This window comes from Leuciscus leuciscus, assembly GCF_965113295.1.
Source record: "Leuciscus leuciscus genome assembly, chromosome: 15".
In the NCBI taxonomy this organism is placed as follows: Eukaryota; Metazoa; Chordata; class Actinopteri; order Cypriniformes; family Leuciscidae; genus Leuciscus; species Leuciscus leuciscus.
The window spans coordinates 12,683,003-12,702,764 of record NC_138739.1 but is presented as its reverse complement, the minus strand read 5'-3'; the positions used below and the strand labels follow the sequence as shown (position 1 = coordinate 12,702,764).

The 19,762-nt window shown below is 36.9% G+C and overlaps 2 protein-coding genes across 2 annotated transcripts in view; both read left to right on the top strand.

Moving 5' to 3' along the window:
- LOC309476006 (uncharacterized protein) overlaps positions 1-19,762 on the top strand; it is a 235,965-nt gene that overhangs the window by 36,481 nt on the left and 179,722 nt on the right. The window lies entirely within an intron of this gene.
- On the top strand, positions 124-19,439 carry LOC309475946 (interferon-induced very large GTPase 1-like). Its single transcript, XM_082138930.1, has 3 exons — positions 124-286; positions 571-637; positions 11,989-19,439. The coding sequence occupies exons 2-3, from the start codon at positions 584-586 to the stop codon at positions 19,150-19,152; spliced, it is 7,218 nt and encodes a 2,405-aa protein (XP_081995056.1). The 5' UTR covers positions 124-286; positions 571-583; the 3' UTR covers positions 19,153-19,439.

The following is a 19,762-nucleotide window of genomic DNA, read 5'->3' as shown; positions in this document are numbered from 1 at the left end:
TTTTCCTATAAATCACATGACAGGAGAAGCAGCATATATACACACCCACCGCAAACGACAGAAAAAAACAATCTGTATCTTTTTAGATGAAGGTTTGCTTTGCCCCAATACGCTTCTTGAGGAAAAATGCCTTGACAACACAGTTCAAATCTGTGTATCGATAAGCCAGTGAGTATTTGTGCATTATGAAAAACCATAGTTACATAACAATTAAAGACTGACAGGAAGCAAGTTGTGTGTTCCAGACTGTCGTCAAGTGACCGTTTGCCGAGGGTGTGGTTTACAGGTAATAATGTTGTTAATAATTTTCACTTATAATATCTACAGGTAGGCCTATTTTTTTTTTTTCCTTTATGTTTTTTTTTTAACTCTTAAAGTGTCTGTTACTGTTATTGATTTGCCTTATATGAATGGCAAGGACCACGCAAAGTTTAGGCCTACTGTACTAAAAAAAAAATCTAAATTTGATTTTTGGGTGAACTTTGCCTTTAAGGTGATTTACAGGTATTTCCAAATTAGTTTGCAGACTTTTGTATATATAAGCTGACATTTTTGCTTGGTGTTTTGTAGGAACTGGAAGATAATGGATGATAGTGATGAAGCAAATACATTCAACTTGACAAACATGGATCCTGAGGTAATTTGCATGTAATTTCGATGTGATGATTCATTAACATAGCAGGGGTGCTTTTTATCCCCAAACTGAAAATCTTTGGGACCATATTATATATTTTGAAATTTTATCTATTCTCATTTGCTATATATATATATATATGTATATGTATATATATATATATATATATATATATATATATATATAGCATTTCCCCAAACTTGTAATCATCAATATTTAAACGCAGAATCACTAATTAAATTAAACACACAACAAAGGGGAAAATAGCCCTATATTCAAATATTAAACATCAATATTATAAAGCTATTATTACCAGAGCATGTGATCAGGGGTGCGTTCTCCGAAACTACCTTAACGCTACGTCGTTGTACCTTAAGAAGTACCTTTTCGTTAATACGTGGTTTCCGAAACCTTCTTAGTTAAGTATACCTTCTGTCATACGTTCGTAAGGTTGGTCTGGACCACTCTTAGCTTTACCTTATCACTGTTGCAGGTCTATATGAATATAATTCAGAAGTTTTAATACACCCAGACAGTGTTCAGTTAGGCTAATTCAATTGTTTTCATGCAAAGAATAAAATTGTCATTACAATGATTGTTGTTAGAATTTTAATTATATTATTATATAATACAATTTTATAAATTTATTTTAATTAAAGAGCGCTTTTAAAGGCCAGTGAAAGCATAGGCTAGCCTACTGTTAAGTCCTATTCGGACGCTAATATTGTTTCTCATGGGCTCGTACGGTATTTTAAACATGTACAAGGGTAAGTCGGTTATTTTAGTGCCGTCCGAATCCATAATATCAGTGTTTTTTCTCACCCAACCTGTGTAAAAATCCCTGTCCAAATTAGTACCTTCTGTTTTTTGACAAACAGGTCGTGTGGTAATTTAATTGCCGTCTGAATCCACATCTCCGAGTTTACAAAAAGAGATTCAAAATCCACTGTTTAAATCCTTTTTGATCACTGCCGAGCACCGTACGTGACGTACACTTTTAGTTACTGAAATGCTGGAAAGTATTTACAAGAACAATATTTCATCGCAGCTCCACCTCAGCGAACAAAAATGGGAAAGAGAAGAAAGCACATAAAAAATGTAAATGGTTATTATGGCAGCAATATATATAATAGCCTATAATTTAAAAATATGTAGGCAAGTATAGGCTAGTATAGTTTGGATTATTTTTTTTAAATATCCCATGAGTCCTAATAAATGCAATTTAAACTATTTCTGAAGTGATTATTTTATAAAGAACACCACTTTCTAGCTTAACGCAATGAAACAGCCCCTGCACGAGAGAATAATTGATTCTCGAGCCATCGATTTCAACCAATTCAGCACCATCGCCACGGACAGCGCCGGGTAACGTCGCACATAAGAAGGTATATCTTAAGCAGCTTCCTAAGGTATGGTTCGGGGAACACACCTAGAAATGGTATACCTTCAGTTAAGTTATAGCCTACCTTAAGAGTCTTCGTAGCGCGCTAAGAGACAACGTTATCGGAGAACGCACCCCAGAGCAGGTAATTTTACCATTGTTGCCCAGCATGACTATACCATCTCTGCAAACAGAAGTCTACTACTACTGAGAAATTTCACATTATTTGAGCGGACTTTGCTTCGGTAGCCTACATGATTGGAGTGTTTGGGCCGTAAACGACAGAGCAGAACGCGCAGCGCAAACACGGAGCGGAACATTGAATAGAGAGAGCAGCGCTTCAACACACACACGGAGAGGAAAAGACCCACTCATGAAAGCTGCGCGAGAATGAAACCTGATCGCCGAACGCGGAGGGGCGGGACGGCATATTTTCGGCCTTTTCAGTAGCAGCCGCAACAGGAAGTCATTAAAACCAGGCAAAAAAGGTGCTGCATTAATTGCGTTTTTTTTAATGCGTTAAACATCTCAAATTAATCGCAAAGATTAACATATATATATATATATATATATATATATATATATATATATATATATATACAGTATATATATATATATATATATGTATATATATATGTATATATATATATTTTTTTTTAAGTCAACATTTAGATTATTTAATGTTAACGTATATTACTCGTTGGATGCTAACTAGTAATGTAAAGAAGGCTTCATACTTAAGTCGAGTCACAATATACACATATACACGTATAGGCTATATATATGTATAGGCTAAATCATCATCTTCACAGCAAGGGAAATGAGTTTGGAATAACAGCAAGTAGGACTGTGTGGCACAGTCTTTATATTGTACAAAAGACCAATTAAATTAAGCAGAATAACTTTTTATATATTTGGTTGACTGTGTTTTATTTTAATAATGAACAGGCTGCAATGTCAAGTTAGTAATGCCAAAAGTGAACTGATAATAGCCTAGATGCTGTGTTAGGGTTAGCCTAGCCTTTTTTAATGAAAAAAAACAAAAAAAACAGCGAAACAGTTGTGCCAAAATTCTGAAAACAAATGCAACACAATCTACAAACAAATAATGACCCCCATGCGCAGACAAATCACTTTGCATTCATTCAGTCACTGATTTCTATTTGTGAATCATAAAGAGTTTGTTTGCGGATTTTAAATCTATTTGTAGATCACATTTTATATTTGTATGTCATGAAGAGTCTGTGGATTTTTTGTAGATCTTGTTTTACATTTGCGGATTGAGGAGTTTGTTTGCAGATTTTAAATTTATTTGTAGATCTTGTTTTGTGTTTACAAATTGTAATATGCATTTTTGACTCATAGTCTCTTCATTTTCAATGATTATGGCATTATTTTGTCAGAACAGCGAAACAATAGTGTCAGAATTCTGAAAACAAATGTGACAATCTACAAACAGAACATGATCTTCACCTGCAAACAAGTCACTTTACATTCATTCAAATTCTGGTTTTCAAGTACAAGTCACTGATTTCTATTTGTGAATCAGGATGTGTTTATTTGTGGATTTTTAATCTTTTTGTAGATCATGCTTTGTATTTGTGGATCACAAAGTGTTTGTTTGAGGACTTTGTATCTATTTGTAGATCTTGTTTTACATTTGCGGATCATGAGGACTTTGCGGATTTTTAATCTATTTGTAGATTGTCTTTTGTGTTTACAAGTTGTAATATCAATTTGTGACTTTTAGTCTGTCCATTTTAAATGGTTTTGCCAATTTACCATTGAATCTCACCTGAAAATCCGATAACATCAGCAGTTTTCATTCAAGCAGCTGATTTCTGTTAATGAATGTAAAACTGAGTGTATATTGCAGCACAGAGTGAAGTCAGTATACATTAACGACGATTTGAGACAATGTACACTCATATGGAATAATGTGTTTGAATTTTAAAGACTTCTCGTCTGGTGTGCGACCCCCTTTAGACATACGGAAATATAGTAGGCTAATTCTTACATTAACAGATTTGTTAAACACAAACACGGATTTGGTAACCTCCTACTGTCATGCTTTCTGTCTATCTGCCTATGCTATTTGGATTGTTATCTCTAGGCCTACACTCAATGAACAACATCTCTACACTAAACTAAAGGCCTGTCTCATATAAATGCCTGTCTCAAATACAAGCCGGTGCAGTTCGGCGATTTGGGGAAATAAAAGCCCGGGCTATTATTTGAAGTTTTACAGTACTTTAGCATCACAGTCACTACTTTAGATGAGCACTAATACCCTGTAGTGTAAACAGCATTTTACAGTTTTTCTCGATTGCTTAAACACTATAACCAGGCTTTTGAATTAAAATTTCAAAATCATAACGCCATTTATCAAAAAGCACACCCATTTCACTAAACTATAAACACTATTCCCTGTTTTGACACATGAGTCAGATTTGTTGAACTGTCACTGCAAAACTCTACACACAAGTCCCTTCATTTCTCATTGCCTAGACCATGTTGTCATATAGAAAGCACTAGCATTCAAAATTGTTCACTCAAGTCAGCACAGCTTCAGCTCAGTTAGCACACAATTACCCAAGTGGAAACACTAAGAGTCAAAATTTAACACACATCAATCAGATCCTTCAATAGATATATAAAAGGGCCCAAATCAGTTTATTGCGTTTTGGAACAATGGATCCAGAAAGACATGAAGGAAGAGGGAGAAGAATGAGGAGAAGGAAGGGCAAGGACAAGAAGACAAGTCTCAGATGAAATTCAAGCCACTCTAGTTGCCCATGTCTTAGTCAATGGTATGACTATGAGGGAGGCTGGGCTACGAGTAAGGCCAAATTTGAGTCGCTTTACCGTCGCCTCGAGAACCTTCAGGGAGGTGTGGTGGCAAACAAAATTCTATCACTGAATAAGAGACAAACATTTCCAATAGTCTTTGATGAGGTTTATTTTCTTGCAAGAAAAGGCCAGCAGTCGTACAGTCAGACAGTGTGGCAGTGAAGGGAGGGCTTCCTTTCTCCTTTATAGTCTTGAGTCCCAGAATGTAATCTTTCTAGGCAAATGATGGTATTTCAACCATATGTGGAACATTCTTAGACGTGTCCATCATATTGTATCCTTGAGTGGAGGCCCTCCTGTCACGTCCCAACACTCTTTACCATTCCAATACAATTCGAATTCCATATTAGAATATGGTTTGTGTGTGCTCTTTTACTGTCATATTTGACTTCATTTTGACCTGAAAATAGGATGTTTGGGGAATTGGGTGAGACGTTATGGATTTGTGTTTGTAGTTTTGAGAATACGAGGCATAGTTTCAAGAAATGTGTTTAAGAACCTGTTAAGCTGCAACCCCACTTTTGAAAAATCCCCAGAAATGACATACCCAAACTGAAACAGATACAGTTCATGAACCCTTTGCACTAAAAGCACAAGTATGATCTCGTTTGAAAGCTGACACCTGGCAGTTTATTGTAAATGTAGAATTAATTATTGTCATAATGACAAAAATTGTTATAAATAGCTTCAAAGTTTTGTAAAGTTATTAGAAATAAATTTTTATGAAACATCCTCATGAAAATAAAATTGAAGTTGGCACTGTAGCAATCTAGAAATGCACTACAGCTAAAGCCACATGTCTAAACATTCTATATTTAAAATCTGAAGATAAGTCCAAAACTCTGTATTTAGTTAAATGTTTTTCAAGACCATGTCAAATGACTTTATTTTGATTTGACGCTAAAATGCTACTGATGTTTATTGTCATCTTCTAACCATCTACACTGTAAACCCTAATGCTCAAAATAATTAATTGGTTTGAGTAGGACAAACTTAAATTAAAGGCACAATATGTATTTTTTTTGCTTTAAAAATATAGAAAATCACTATATCTATGTTATATATTTTTTAAAGTTGTGTACTTACATTATCCCGACTAAATCCAGAGAAATTAATATTTTAATTCGAAGACACGGACCATGTCTTTATTTCCGTTTTGTCGCCGTCATATCCGTGTTGTCTCTGGTTTCCGCTCGTGCTGCCATGGCAACCAGAGCTATGACCAGAGCCCTCTGATAGTAACCAAACTGACGCGGACAACTGTGTAGTTCGCAATGTCTATTTGCACGCTGTTGTTGTTTCGTTCAAACATTATGGACCATGGCAAGCAGACTTTGGATAAAAAAGGAGAACTAAACCGAGAATCAATATCAGCGCGGTGTTTTCGAGATGCCGAGAGCTCCCATAGACAGTATATAAGAGAGAGCTCCACGTCCGAGACTTCGACAACTCCTACATGTAGCACATTTACATAAAACGAATCAATATTATATAGTTCAACAATGATAAAATGTTAGAATATGATCTGTATGTTATTCTAATGTTGATCTAGCTTACTGCTAGTCTCAGATACAGACAAACTAACGTTAACACATACATTTCAACACATTCAAATGCAGTTTAGAGTGATAGTGTAATGTTAGACCAAGTGAAACAGCGCTGCATTACCTCACAAGTTTAATTGTGTTTAACAGTTTCTAGTAAACTGACCTGTGAGTAGTAATTCTGCGTGTAGTTCGGTAGAATGAAATGTCCATATTCCTTTTATATCCGTGGGACTCGCATCGCGTTTGGAGCTGATAGCTGTCTCTTAGCAATCCCAATCTGCTTCATATAACAGTCATGATAAAAGCATCGATGTATTCAGTCATCCATAAACATTATTAGATCGGCCGGCTTGACGTTGACGACAACATCCATAATTCTTAGCATGTGTTGCGTCATCAAACTAAGCCTTTGTTATTGTAAAGAGGTTAGCGACCCCTAGTGGCGAAAAATTCCATACTGTACGTTTAAACTAATTAGTACAGTCAAATGAATTTTTATGAGTATTTAGCACTTTCTTTTTCTTTCAAGTTCACAGAACTGATATATTTTAAGTAAACTGAACTGTTTCATTGTTTTGAGTTTTATGAAATGATTTATTTTAATTTAAACAAACTTAAGTTTACTGAAACGGCTGGGATGTCTATTTCCCAGCATGCTTTGCCGATGGCACTTGAATGGGAAAGTAAATGCTAAAATTAAGTGTAATATAATGTTTGTTTTTTGTGCAAGATTAATGTTAAGTTGGAGATTTAGTAGTGATTAATGTTTTGTTATGCTGATTTACAAGAATTTCTGTTAATGTTGGTTTTAGGATAGTTACCATCATGGTGACAAGTGGTGCATGCGGCTTGATTTGTGAGCAAATAAAATCTTAATATTGTTGTACTGATACAGCAAGTGCTGTATAACATACTATTGTTAGCATGATAACATAATAGTATGTTAGCAAACTAGCTTGTTAAAACTATAAGTTAACACTAATGAAAGTGCTCACATTGAGATTACATGAAGGTTTTAAGTTAAATGTATGAATAGTGTACTCTGATTTTAATTGTTCTTAACTTGAATTTTTTAAGTACAAACTTAAAATCTTAAGTTCTGCTTACTTAAACTTTGAATTTCAATACTTAACTAAATTGAGGCAATCGATTGCCTTACATTTTTTGAGTTCTGCTAACTTATTCGGGTTTACAGTGTATCCAGTATATTGTCTCTATTGTTTTGTGGTGCAAAAAATCCCCATTCAGTCTCAGTCTTCCCCTGCACACATTCACACCTCTCCAGCCTGGTTATGGCTCTAAATATGCATTTCTTTTGTCTGCATTATAGTTACTAACGACTGGCTATTCACAGGCTATTCATAGGGTTTCAGTCCCTAATTTCTTTTCTCAAAATTCACCTCACATTTTAAACTGTATCAAATGCATTTCTTGAATAAAGACACATTTCAGTAAGCATTCAAAAAATAATAAAAGTATAACTTCTAGGTAGCAGGTGCACCTAGGGCTAGCTAGCATGTTAGCTTAGCACACCATCAATACATGACAATTTATGAGATTAAAACCATGTTTGTGCTCCAAACTTACTTTTTAACGCACGTTGAGTATTTTAAATAATCTTCTGTGATCTAATTTGGCTTCAGATAAAAAAATCAGACAGAAAATATACTATTGGATAGTGTTCTGCACAATGATAGTCTATATAGATTAGCATTACATTATAAATATAATCTATTATTATGAAAATACCTGGCATGGCTTGAAAAACACAGGTAACTCAAATATCATTGCAATCATGTTTATTGTCTTCAAAACATCTTTATCTGCATGTTACAGCGCGATCTCTGTAGCTTTGTGTGTATCAGTGACGTCCTGGAATGTCACATGATCATGGCTCTTCTTCATGTTCCATATATGGACTATTATTGTGCATGTAGCGCCCTCAGGCTATAGACCTTTCTCACAACTTCCGTATTTGTGACCGGAAATATGCAATCGCCGTGGTAATCTACTTCCTCCGCAGTCAAGGCAACATAAACAAATGGCGCAAGCAACTAGCAAGAGCTATTGACACGCTAAAGATGTGTCATTTTAATTAACAGTTCAGTAACAGTTAGCCTCGCTCTCTACTTACCTTGATATTTATGGACAAATTCCGTGTCTTTTTGGTGATGGAGTTTTCCTCTACGAGTCGTCACATCAGCAAATGTAATATTTGGCAAATCCGTTAATGAAGTTGTGTAGACTCTTTGATCCATTTTAAACTTGCCCGCGTTTATGTTTTTCTGGTGTGTTGACGCTTGACAGGAACTCCGCTTCCACAACGATTACGTATTTCCGGTTATTGTGAGAAAGGTCTATAGGTATGAATTGAAAACACAGTAAATCAGAGTACCAAACGCTCATAAAGATTACATCGACACATTTGGGTATAAATTCAATAAACATTATTCCTGTCTATAGAAATATGATGTAAATCTATGAGAATCTATCAATATTTCTCCAAATCTGCACATTTTTAAGCTAAAGCCCTGAAGGACGTTGTTTTGTGTATCGCTGTCATGACGACGGCACAGAGTTTTTTATGAATGAAAGCGGCTGGCGCGCATAATTCATATTAAAGGTATCACTCATTTTTTCATTTCATAACTCCTGACACAAATTAAGACATAACTGTCACTATGAGTTTCTCAGAATACAATAGTGGTCAAATACTGAAACTTGAGTATTATATCTTTTTAATTATGTATAGTTTGTCAAGGTATAACATTAAATCTGATAGTAATTTTGAATTAAATAAATAAATAACGCTTCAGTGCGCGGGCGCACTGGCAACGGTTAACAGGTTAAGCAATCGAGAAAAACTGTAAGTAGTGGAATTCTAGTTGGGTATTTCCTGTGGGTGGAGTCTGTCCCAAGTAAAGAGTGCTTTATAAATAGCTATTCCCCATCCCACTCTGTCCCCCCTGGTATCTTCACAGGGGAATAAGGGAAACATTTTTTATTGTCTTTGACAATGTGTCTAGTTTGAGTATTGTTTTTGGGCAAATACAAACGAGTGTTGTCAACGAAGAAAAACGTCTTGGTTAAGTATGTAACCCTCGTTCCCTGAAGGAGGGAAAAGAGACAATACATTGGTGACCGGCGAATAGGAATTTCGCTAGAGAGGCCAGTCTACTTCGATTGTAACTAAAACGAGTCAATGCACATTGACATGCGATAATTGCATCAACTGTGCTGCATCAAGGCACGTGCATATAATGAGCAGCAGGTGCATCGTATCCAAGACGTTTTTTTGCTGGAACAGCCAGGTCACCAGCTCGGCTCTTACACAGCAATTGTGGCGACAGGACGGGATGTCTCCGTTCCCTCCTTCAGGGAACAAGGGTTACATACGTAAATGAGACATCACGTTGGTGACCGACGAATAAGAATCCCCTACCAAAGCAGCACAGCTGCTTACCCCACTTCCAGCGCCCTGTGTAAATCTCCTACTCCCTCTTACCTGATGGGACAAAGCTTACACAGAGAAGTCCATCACTGCTGTTCTGAATCAGTGAGACTATTGGATAACACTGTGGAAATGGGCCCTTTCCATTGGAAAAGGAACACTGCGGAAGCCACATCCTTCCCAGAATGAGTCCTTTGGAGATAACATGTGAACTAACCTCGTGGGGTTGTTTGCAAATGGAATTACTGGGGTGAGACCAATCTCCTAAGATATGAGTTCTACTAAGGGAAAGACACAAGCTTCCTTTTAAGAAGCAACCGTGGAAAAAAAGCAACATATGGGATCCCCACAGCCAGCCTAGACCCAGTTCTCAGGGATTCAGCGGAACATAGGCCTGGCGCCAGACACTCCACAACGTCTGGCTGCCGACAAGATTCTACTCATTTGAGGTTAGAACATAGGAGGAAACAGGCTCTACCCGTATAGGCCATAGAACCTAGCAAGAGTGTAAGGTGTCACCCAGCCCCCAGCTCTACAAATATCTGTTAGCAAGGTGCCACTTGCCAGCACCCAGGAGGATGCAACACTTCTTGTTTAGTGAGCTTGCAGCCTGAGCGGGCAGGGCATGCCTCATGCTTCGTAAGACAAGGCGATGGCATCCACTATCCAGTGAGCAATCCTCTGCCTTTTCCTTCTGCTGTCCTTTGTAACAGACAAAGAGCTAATCTGAGGTCCTGAAGCTTTAAATTGTGTCCACGTACCATCTCGGAGCACGGATGGGACAGAATATATATATAAAAAAATTACTTCTCTGTAATGATTTCATGTAATTTAAGTGCTTAAATCCATTGATGAGAACGTCATGTTTAATCTTAATTTATTTATCATATGTAAAACATAGCTTAAATCATTTTTGTATTTATTTATACTGTTACTGTGAACATGCACAGTATTTATGATTAGGACTTTTTATGGAGATTTAGGGCCCTATCTTGCACCCAGCACAATTGACTTTATACACCGCTGCATGCATCATTCCTATTTTGCACCCGACGCACAGTGGGACTTTTCCCTCCACAAACACACGTCGGTAAATTAGGGAATGAACTTGCTCTCCCGGAGGCGGTTCAGCGAAAAGAGGAGGCGTGTTCCGGCACAAACGTTCCCTGGTGCTATTTTGCAGTTTCAGAAAACAATTCTGCTACAGACCAGGAAAAACCTAGTCTAAAGTCAGTGGCACATTTTTTAAATGCTATTTTAAGGGCGCATGCTTGGCCATAATGTAACGTGTGCACAATGCGCATACACTTTGCTTCTCTCATCTACACAGACGCAGCAGTTGCCATTTTTTTAATACATAATTACAAGGAAAAATATTCCACGCAAGGGAAATCATTGTGGTGCCCATGAAGATGTGAAAAAAATAAGCATAATATAGCTTACACATTTACCCAAATTATTATACGCCTGTTTAACCGAAGCTAATTTGGATGGGTTTCTCCCATCCCCATACAATGTCACTTCTCTGTCTTTTATGGCCCTGACGAGAACGTCGGTCTCTACAAGGGTCGTCTCCTGGCGTGCGCCTGGCAAATCCGCCATCAAAATAGCAACCGCCATGGAACAAGCTCACCTGCTTTTAAAGGGAATGTGAGATGACGCTCTGTTTGGTTTATTTCACGTTACGCTCAAACCACACCTATGAGTATCGTAGCTACTTCAGGCCAACCCATTTTAGATTTGCGTTTATAGGTGCGCACATTCTCCCGTCAAGGTTTTTTTTTTTTTTTTTTTTCAAATAGGAATTACAAAAATAAAGCATATTTTGTCCCTTTCTTGCGTTGCGTCTTACTCAACTCAAACACAACTCAACAGTTTTTACTGTTGCTTGTTGGCAACTATCAATCAAAGTTCAAACATATTATTAAAACCTTAGCTGTGTTGCTATGTGTCATAAGAGTAAGCAAATAAGCAGCTGACACTCTGTATAGAGCGAATGCGAAACCCATCCAATGCATCTGCACCAGGGGGATTTTTGACAATGCGCACGCAGCATACCTGCTTAAAAAAGTTACTGAGATATACAGTATATATGATTTTTCAATTATTATTATTTTTCCCCTAGGGAGTGGTGAGATCTGATCTGAAACCCTGTAAAGGTCTAGAAGCAGAACTTGAGGCTGTTGGTATGGACGGCACATTCTGGACAAAAGTTTTCAAAGATCAGTTACAGGTGACTAATACAAAACAGCTTGAGTATTTGGATACTGAGGACTTTGAACTGCTCAAGAAACACACTCTCTACAGATGGGAACAAAAGGCTCTTCAAAAATTCTTAGGCAATTTAGAACCAGGTAAATCAGAGGCAGTGGCAAAAGAAGTTGAAAAATCAACTTCTTTGAAAAAAAAACATGTGTTTTCAGAGCATCTACCAAACCTAGATAATATAACCCAAAACATGGCGAAAGAACTTGAATCAACACTGACTCATGAGCTTGAGGAACCATCAAGCACACACATGATAAATGAAAGACCTCTGAAGGACCAGGTTGACAGTTTGATAACAAGGTTCTCTACAAATAATGATTCACAATGTTTATCTGCCATATCCATTTCTGATAAAGAGATTGTAAATTCAGCTTCGGGAGGTTGTGCACTTCAGGGCATTTTCAAAACTGGGAAAATGGAAGATCTTTTGAAGGACCGACAACAATTGATCAGTATTGATGACTTTAAACTTGCTGGGCCAAGACACCCCTCTCACTATATGAGGTATGAGTTTTCCTCCTACAAATCTCACCAAGAGTTTTTAGGATCAGTTGAAAAATTGGGCTACACCTACAGTGCAGAACTGAATCTTGGGTTTTTACCTGCACAAACAAAGTTTGGCTCACAAAAAGAGTCTCTATCATCAAAAACTTTTCAAAGTCAGTCTGAACAATCTTATGTGGCAATGACAGTCTGTCATTACATGCCACTTGCTTCAGCATTCTTTGACCAGCTTACTTTGTCTGACTCTGCAAAGAAAGAACTAACAGAAATCAATGAATTGTTGCATGCCATTGATCAAGATGAAAATCCCTCTCTCCGGAAACGGGTAGAGAGATTCTTTGAAAGTTTTGGGTCTCATGTGCCTCAGGGTCCAGTACATTTTGGTGGAATATTTTGGTGGAAGGCAAATGCCCAGGGATTTTCAGACCAAAACCATGATAAAGTAAAAGCCCAGGTGTGCAAGGTCTTAGCAATAAATTATACTGCGCAAGCAAACAAGACAATTTCAGCTTCAAATGACATAAGTATCTCAAAAGGAAAAGGAGATTCTCAGATTAGTTTTAGTGACGACCTCAATACAGTGGTCCAGCTCTCTGTTGATAAATTTGGAGGTCCAGCTGAAACAGATGATCACATACTGTGGAAAAACAACCTTGCAGCAAATACAAAAACCTGGGCAGTCATAGACAGAGGATCGACTTTGACTCCAGTATGGGATATCATCAGAACATCTCATAATGATCAATTTAAAGACCCTCTCAGATTGTGCACATTTCTAATAAGAGCTTATAAAGACATAACACACCAGGATGTAGAATCTGCAGATGATATTAAAGCACTCATAATTATTGAAGAAGCTGAAAAATTGATGCTGTCAGTGGATGAGTGGTCTCTTTCAGATGCTGAGAAACATCTAAGAGATTTACTCCAAATGAGAAGGCAAATTAAGGAATGCACAACATCATTCAAACAATGGATTAATATTTTCCTTTCAAATGAGACACTTCAGAAATTCCTGACCAATGTGACCACAACATACACTGATGACAACATACGATTCCTGACATACTTGGTGATGGAGACACATTGTCATCAAGTCAAAATATTCCCAAACAGAGCACAGATTTTAGAATGGGTTAAAGGGACCCCAGAGGTGGCTAAAGATGTATATGGCATGTTTACTCCCATCCAACAGTTATCTGATGTAACAGCAGTTCTAAAAAAAGCAAGTGAAGAATTTCTGCAAAGTTCTGAGGAAGACATAAATGTGTCTATCACATGCAAAGTTACCCATGCAATAAATCTGTGGCTTAAAACTATGAAAGAAAATGGTCTTGATGACTTAGTTTTACTTGTGCTGTCAGTTACAAAGCATGTTGGACACAAAGAGGATACTTTTCACCCCCTTCTGGGTTTTCAGGAAATTGATTTCTTAACTAAAGAGCTCTCAGATGTACACAGAAAATATTGGGGATTTCGCAAGGAGAGTATTTTGAAGGCACAGGCCTTTATTCTGTTGACGTTGTTGACAGCAAGCTACAAGGGTCATGAAATATCTATGGATAAAGAAAATTCACTTGATGCCTTCAAAAAGACAGTGACAGGAAACATTAATCCTGATCTGAAAAAAGCAATTGCTGACTTCTCAAAACATGTAAACTGGGAACGCTTGGAGGAGCAACTAAGGTCAATGCTTTGCAGTACTTCAAAACTAGAAGATAATTCCCAATCCTCTGGATTTTCGGAAAACAAAGAAGATGCAGACACCTCAAAAACAGAGAATGCTGTTAAAGCATCCCCAGTAGATGGATTTTCTAAACTAAATATTGAGCTTGCAAGTCCATACAAAGAGTTGTTTGAAAGATTAGATTTGCTTAAATATTATCCAGAAAAATTGCCTAATTCAAATATTCATAATATAAACATGTTGTCAACATGCATCACTCAAACTGTCAGAGAGCAAGAACTATGGCTGCACTTCATTTACAGACTGTTAACGCTAGATGTCAATGTTAGGTTCCTGTGCATTGAACCTACATTACAAATTTCCTCTAAGTCTTTACCATGCAGCTTGGAGAGTTTTTGCGATTTTAATAAGGCTGAAATTGTTCCTAATGCTAATGAGGCTCAAATCCATCCCATGGACATCTATATGGCGGTTTATCATTGCTCCAATGATTTTGTACGACAATTTATTTTTACACAGCTATCCAAATGCCATTTTGCAGTGCCCCTGCTAGTGCCCAATCTGTCCAATCAACAAATAGAATTACCTGTCTGGCCACTCCAAATAAGTGCACTTACTTTGCAAGCTACAGAACAATCTCCAGTGGCAGGGTCTGTATTGGACACATCTCTTCCAGTTGTGTCTTTCATGAGACTGGGAACATCCATAAACTCTAAATCCAAAATTATGAATGACATGATTAACAAGAATGGGCACCCCACTTTCTTCAGTCGTCACTGTAGAGGAAGTACTACGACACGAGTTTTGCTGGAAGGGGTAGCAGAGATTTCATGGTACCTTCCAGGAGGGAAAAAAAGTGACATTTATGAAAGCTGTATAGCTTTTATCAACCTTCATGGTGATGCCTGCAAACATCCACAACAGGTCCAGTTTCTTATGGGAATAAGTTCCGTCATTGTACTATTGTTACCTGAAAATCTCAGTGATTCTGCAATACAAGAGGGAATCAAAAATTGTCTGGAATGCAGCACTCCTTGTATTGCATTGTTCTCTGGGATCGAGACAGCAGACAAAAGTGATCCTAAGAGAATTGCTGCCAAAAACCGAAATGAAGCTGAATTAACCCAGGAAACAATTTTTAAAATTAATCAGGTTCTCTCGGAAGAAAATCGGAAGAAAATCCTGAAAGATCATTTTGAACAAGGAAGACAGCAAGGATTCATAGTTGAAACAGATGTCAAATTGAAAGGAAGAGAAAAGGCTATGGTGCTTATGGGCATATTATATGGTGAGAAAAGGACAAAAGGTTTGAAAGATGTTCATTTGCCTTTGCAAGGCGAGTTGTGGATGCAGTGGTGCATCAAAGACAAAGAGTTTCATCGTATACAGTGCAAAAAAAACATGAGCATTGAGCAGCAGCGTGCTGAAATAGCTGAAGAGAAAATGAAGATTAGAGCCGACCAACAGAAAAGATCATCAGAAAAAATGTTCATGGAAAAATTCCTTCAATCTGCTGTTGATGTAGAGGAAAAGGAAAGATTATACTTTTTAAATTGGTTCAAGAAATGCCTTGATGAAGCTCTCAGAGATAATCTCGTTGATCTTACAAAACAATATAACAGAACATGGCTAAAATACAGAGAAGCATCAGATGGAGAGAAAATAACATACCAGACTCAACTTTGCGAATTATCTAAAAAAATAAAGCATGCCACATTTGGGCTTCAACATGTGTTTCGTGAAATAAGTCAACTATATGAATCCCACAGGTCTGTTGAAGAGAGCAAGACCATTCATGAAATTGCACTTGAGAAGCTCCCTGAAATGGGTGTTGATTTGTTGCTCTCTGGACACCCATTAGAACTAATGGATGGAGATGTAAATTATGTGGCAATTGAGTGGGTCAGTGCTGTCCTGGACAAACTTATTCATAAACTTGGTGATAAAACAGTGTTAGTAATTTCTGTCGTAGGACTTCAAAGTTCTGGAAAGTCTACTCTACTCAACACAATGTTCGGACTTGATTTTGCTGTAAGTTCAGGACCATGCACAAGAGGAGCATTCATGCATCTACTCCCAGTCGAGGAACAAATAAGGGATGAGTTGTTGTTTGATTATGTACTTGTCGTGGACACAGAGGGACTACGCTCAACAGTAACTGACCCTGATGTTGTGGTTAAAAATGACAATGAATTGGCCACCCTCATAATTGGAATCAGTGACCTTACACTGATAAATGTAATGGGAGAAAATCTATGTGAAATTCAAAACATTCTCCAGGTTTGTTTTCAGGCATTTTTGAGAATGAAGAATGTAAATATTAAGCCAAGTTGTATGTTTGTTCACCAAAATGTTTCAGACATTACAGCCAAAGACAAAAACCAAGGAGGAAGAATACAGCTTATAGAGAAACTTGATGAGATTTCCAGGGCTGCAGCAGAAGAAGAGAATCAAGTGGTTGTAGGCTTCAATGACATCATACAGTTTGATGTGAACCGTGATGTGTTTTACTTCAAGAATCTTTTGGAGGGTGACCCTCCAATGGCTTCACCCAACCCATCATACAGTCAGAATGTGCAGGAGCTTAAGAAGAGGGTGCTCTCAATTTCAACCTGGCAGCCAAACAGTACACTTCTCACTCTGTCAGAGTTCAGTGAGAGAATAAAAGACACATGGAATGCATTGCTAAATGAGAACTTCGTTTTTAACTTCCGTAATTCCTTGGATATGAAGGTGTACAGTGATCTTGAGAGAGATTACCAGAGGTGGTCTTGGAAATTAAGGAAAATGGCATTAGAGACACAAAGGACCTTGAACTGCAGAGTGAAAAGTTGTGAGTTAAATACAATCAATGAGTCAGAGATAAAAGGCATATTTGAAGATACTCATAGAGCAATCAAAACTGATGTTGATAAATATTTCAAGGAGAAAAAACATTCTGATATTCTCTCTCAGTGGAGAGTTTTAATTGATAAAAAATTGGACACTTTGAAAGAAGATCTCACTGAAGAAACATATAAAAAAGTTCTAAAGGAAGTATTTCAAAGGAATCTCAAACACGACCTTGACAGCAAGATAAGGGAGTATGAAACAGACTTGTTTCAGAAAGGCATGGCTGCAGCAGCTGCACTCAATAACCAAACTCCAAATGAGGATCAAATACTGGATGAATTTAACAGACTTTGGATACAATGGACAACTGATCTGTCCTCTAAGAATCCAAAGGACACAGAAACAAACATACAGAGCTTGGTCGAATTTGCCTTATTTGCTCTCTATGAAAAACACAAAGATGTCATTTGTAATAAATCAGAGGAAGATTTCCACTTTGATACTGACAAGCATATTAAACGATCATTCACTGCCAAAAATGTATGGATAAACAATTCTCAGATGAATCAAACTGGAAATTACATTTCTAAACAAATTATGGTGGATATCAGTAAGAGAATTAAAGAAAAGGCCGCAGATGGTAATGAAGTTACTGAGAATTTCATTCATGAGATTTTGACAGAAATTGATGAAATGACCATTAAATATCAGAAATCCCATGGTTTCCAATTTACAAGTTTGTACAAAGCTTGCTTATCTTGTTATGTTTGCAAAAAATCAATGAGGGAGCTCAAAACAATAAATGAAAACATTAGGTCAGAAAATGACCCCCTCGCACACTTAATGAAGAAAAAGCAAGATTTCTTCCAGTTGTACAAGCGCTACTGTCAGGGTGCAGAATCGGTTAAGACTTTTGTCTCAGTTTTAATAAACAGACTTCGAGAAGCAATGCGTTATGCTCTTTCTGACAAATTAAGCATTGAAATGGCAGATTATCTGAGCCATTACCATAAAGCACTTCGAAGAAATAAGTCTAATTTGGAGCATCACATTATGAAACATTTGGCAGAAAATGAGAATTTTGAAGAATACATTAAGTACATTAATGATCCAAAATCTTTCTGTCGAGAGTTTATAAGAGAATGTGTTGTGAAACACATCAGTGATAAACAAATGAAGGTGTTAGAGGCCCTTTCTTCCACATGGTCACAGCTAACAGAGAGAGTTATGGTTGTGTGCTCTTCTGCATCAGAAAAAATGAGAGAAGCACAAGGAAATGCCTCGATGTGGCTTGATGAATTTTGCTCGAGACTTGGACTGGAGATCCCTTTGTCAAGGGAAGATTTCAGGACTATTGAAAATCTGGATGTTGATAATGCACAAATCCTACAGGAGACAGTTGCTAGTTCACTCAAGGACATGTTGGAAAAAGGACTGAAGGACCCCAAAAGTATCTTAGGCTCAGGGCCTATTATTTTCAAACTAAAAGAAAAACCAGTTGATATTCTCTTTAAACAGCTGAGTGGGTGCTGGGAGCAGTGTCCTTTCTGCAAAGCTGTGTGCACTAACACCATTCCAGATCATCAAACAGATCACACTGTTGAGTGGCATCGGTGTCAGGCCATTGGTGGTCTTTTTCATCAAAAGAAGATGTATGACCATTTGAAATCCCTTTTTATTATAGAGAAACATTTTTTTGTTCTGGACTTTTGTTCAACATCTATCATAAGCGACGCCAAATTCAAAAGCCATAACTCAGAAAATTGGATCTCTTTTAAAGAATACAAAAATGCTGGCCCTCCTTACAAAAGCTGGAAAATTACAGCAGATGGTAAGGATAGACTATACTGGAAATGGTTTATCTGCACCTTTAGTGAACAATTGGAAAAGCTGTACAATTTCAAATTTGCAGGCCGTGGCAAAATCCCAGAGAACTGGAAACAAATCAAAAAGGATAAAGTTATAAAGGAGATGAATGACATTATTCTTAATGAATAATGAAACAAACCATAAATGATTAGACAAATTTGTTGTTATCACAGAATAACTTATTTTATCATTTATCATTTCTGTACTGGGTTGTACTTTAAATGGATCCATATTTCAGTATAAAATGATATATGTGTATTGAACATATCATGCCAACTTAAACTTTATATGAATTAATTTTTAAATGTAAATATGGGTGGAACTTCATCTAAAGTCAATCATTTTAAAGCAGTAGCCTATAAAAGCGTCTGCTTACCTCCTCTTTTGACATTATTTATAAGAACATTACTTCTATTTAAACATCTATACCTTTTCTGTATTACTACTGATTGCAGTATATGTATCTATAGATATTTATTTAATTAATCAAGAAGTTAAGGTCAATCTTGGCACTTAAACCCTATTGATAGTATGTCTACTAACTCTATTGCTTATTGATTATTGCTTATATTAAACTTTTGAGAATTGTGTATCTTTTTAGGAAGTGTAATATTAGCAAGTTAGCATACCATGTCCCTTTTCTGAAAGTGTTACTTTGAATATTAAATGGAAATATAATGACAATACTTTGTATATCCTAATGCTGATCATGTATCATGTCAGTTAATTGTTATACATT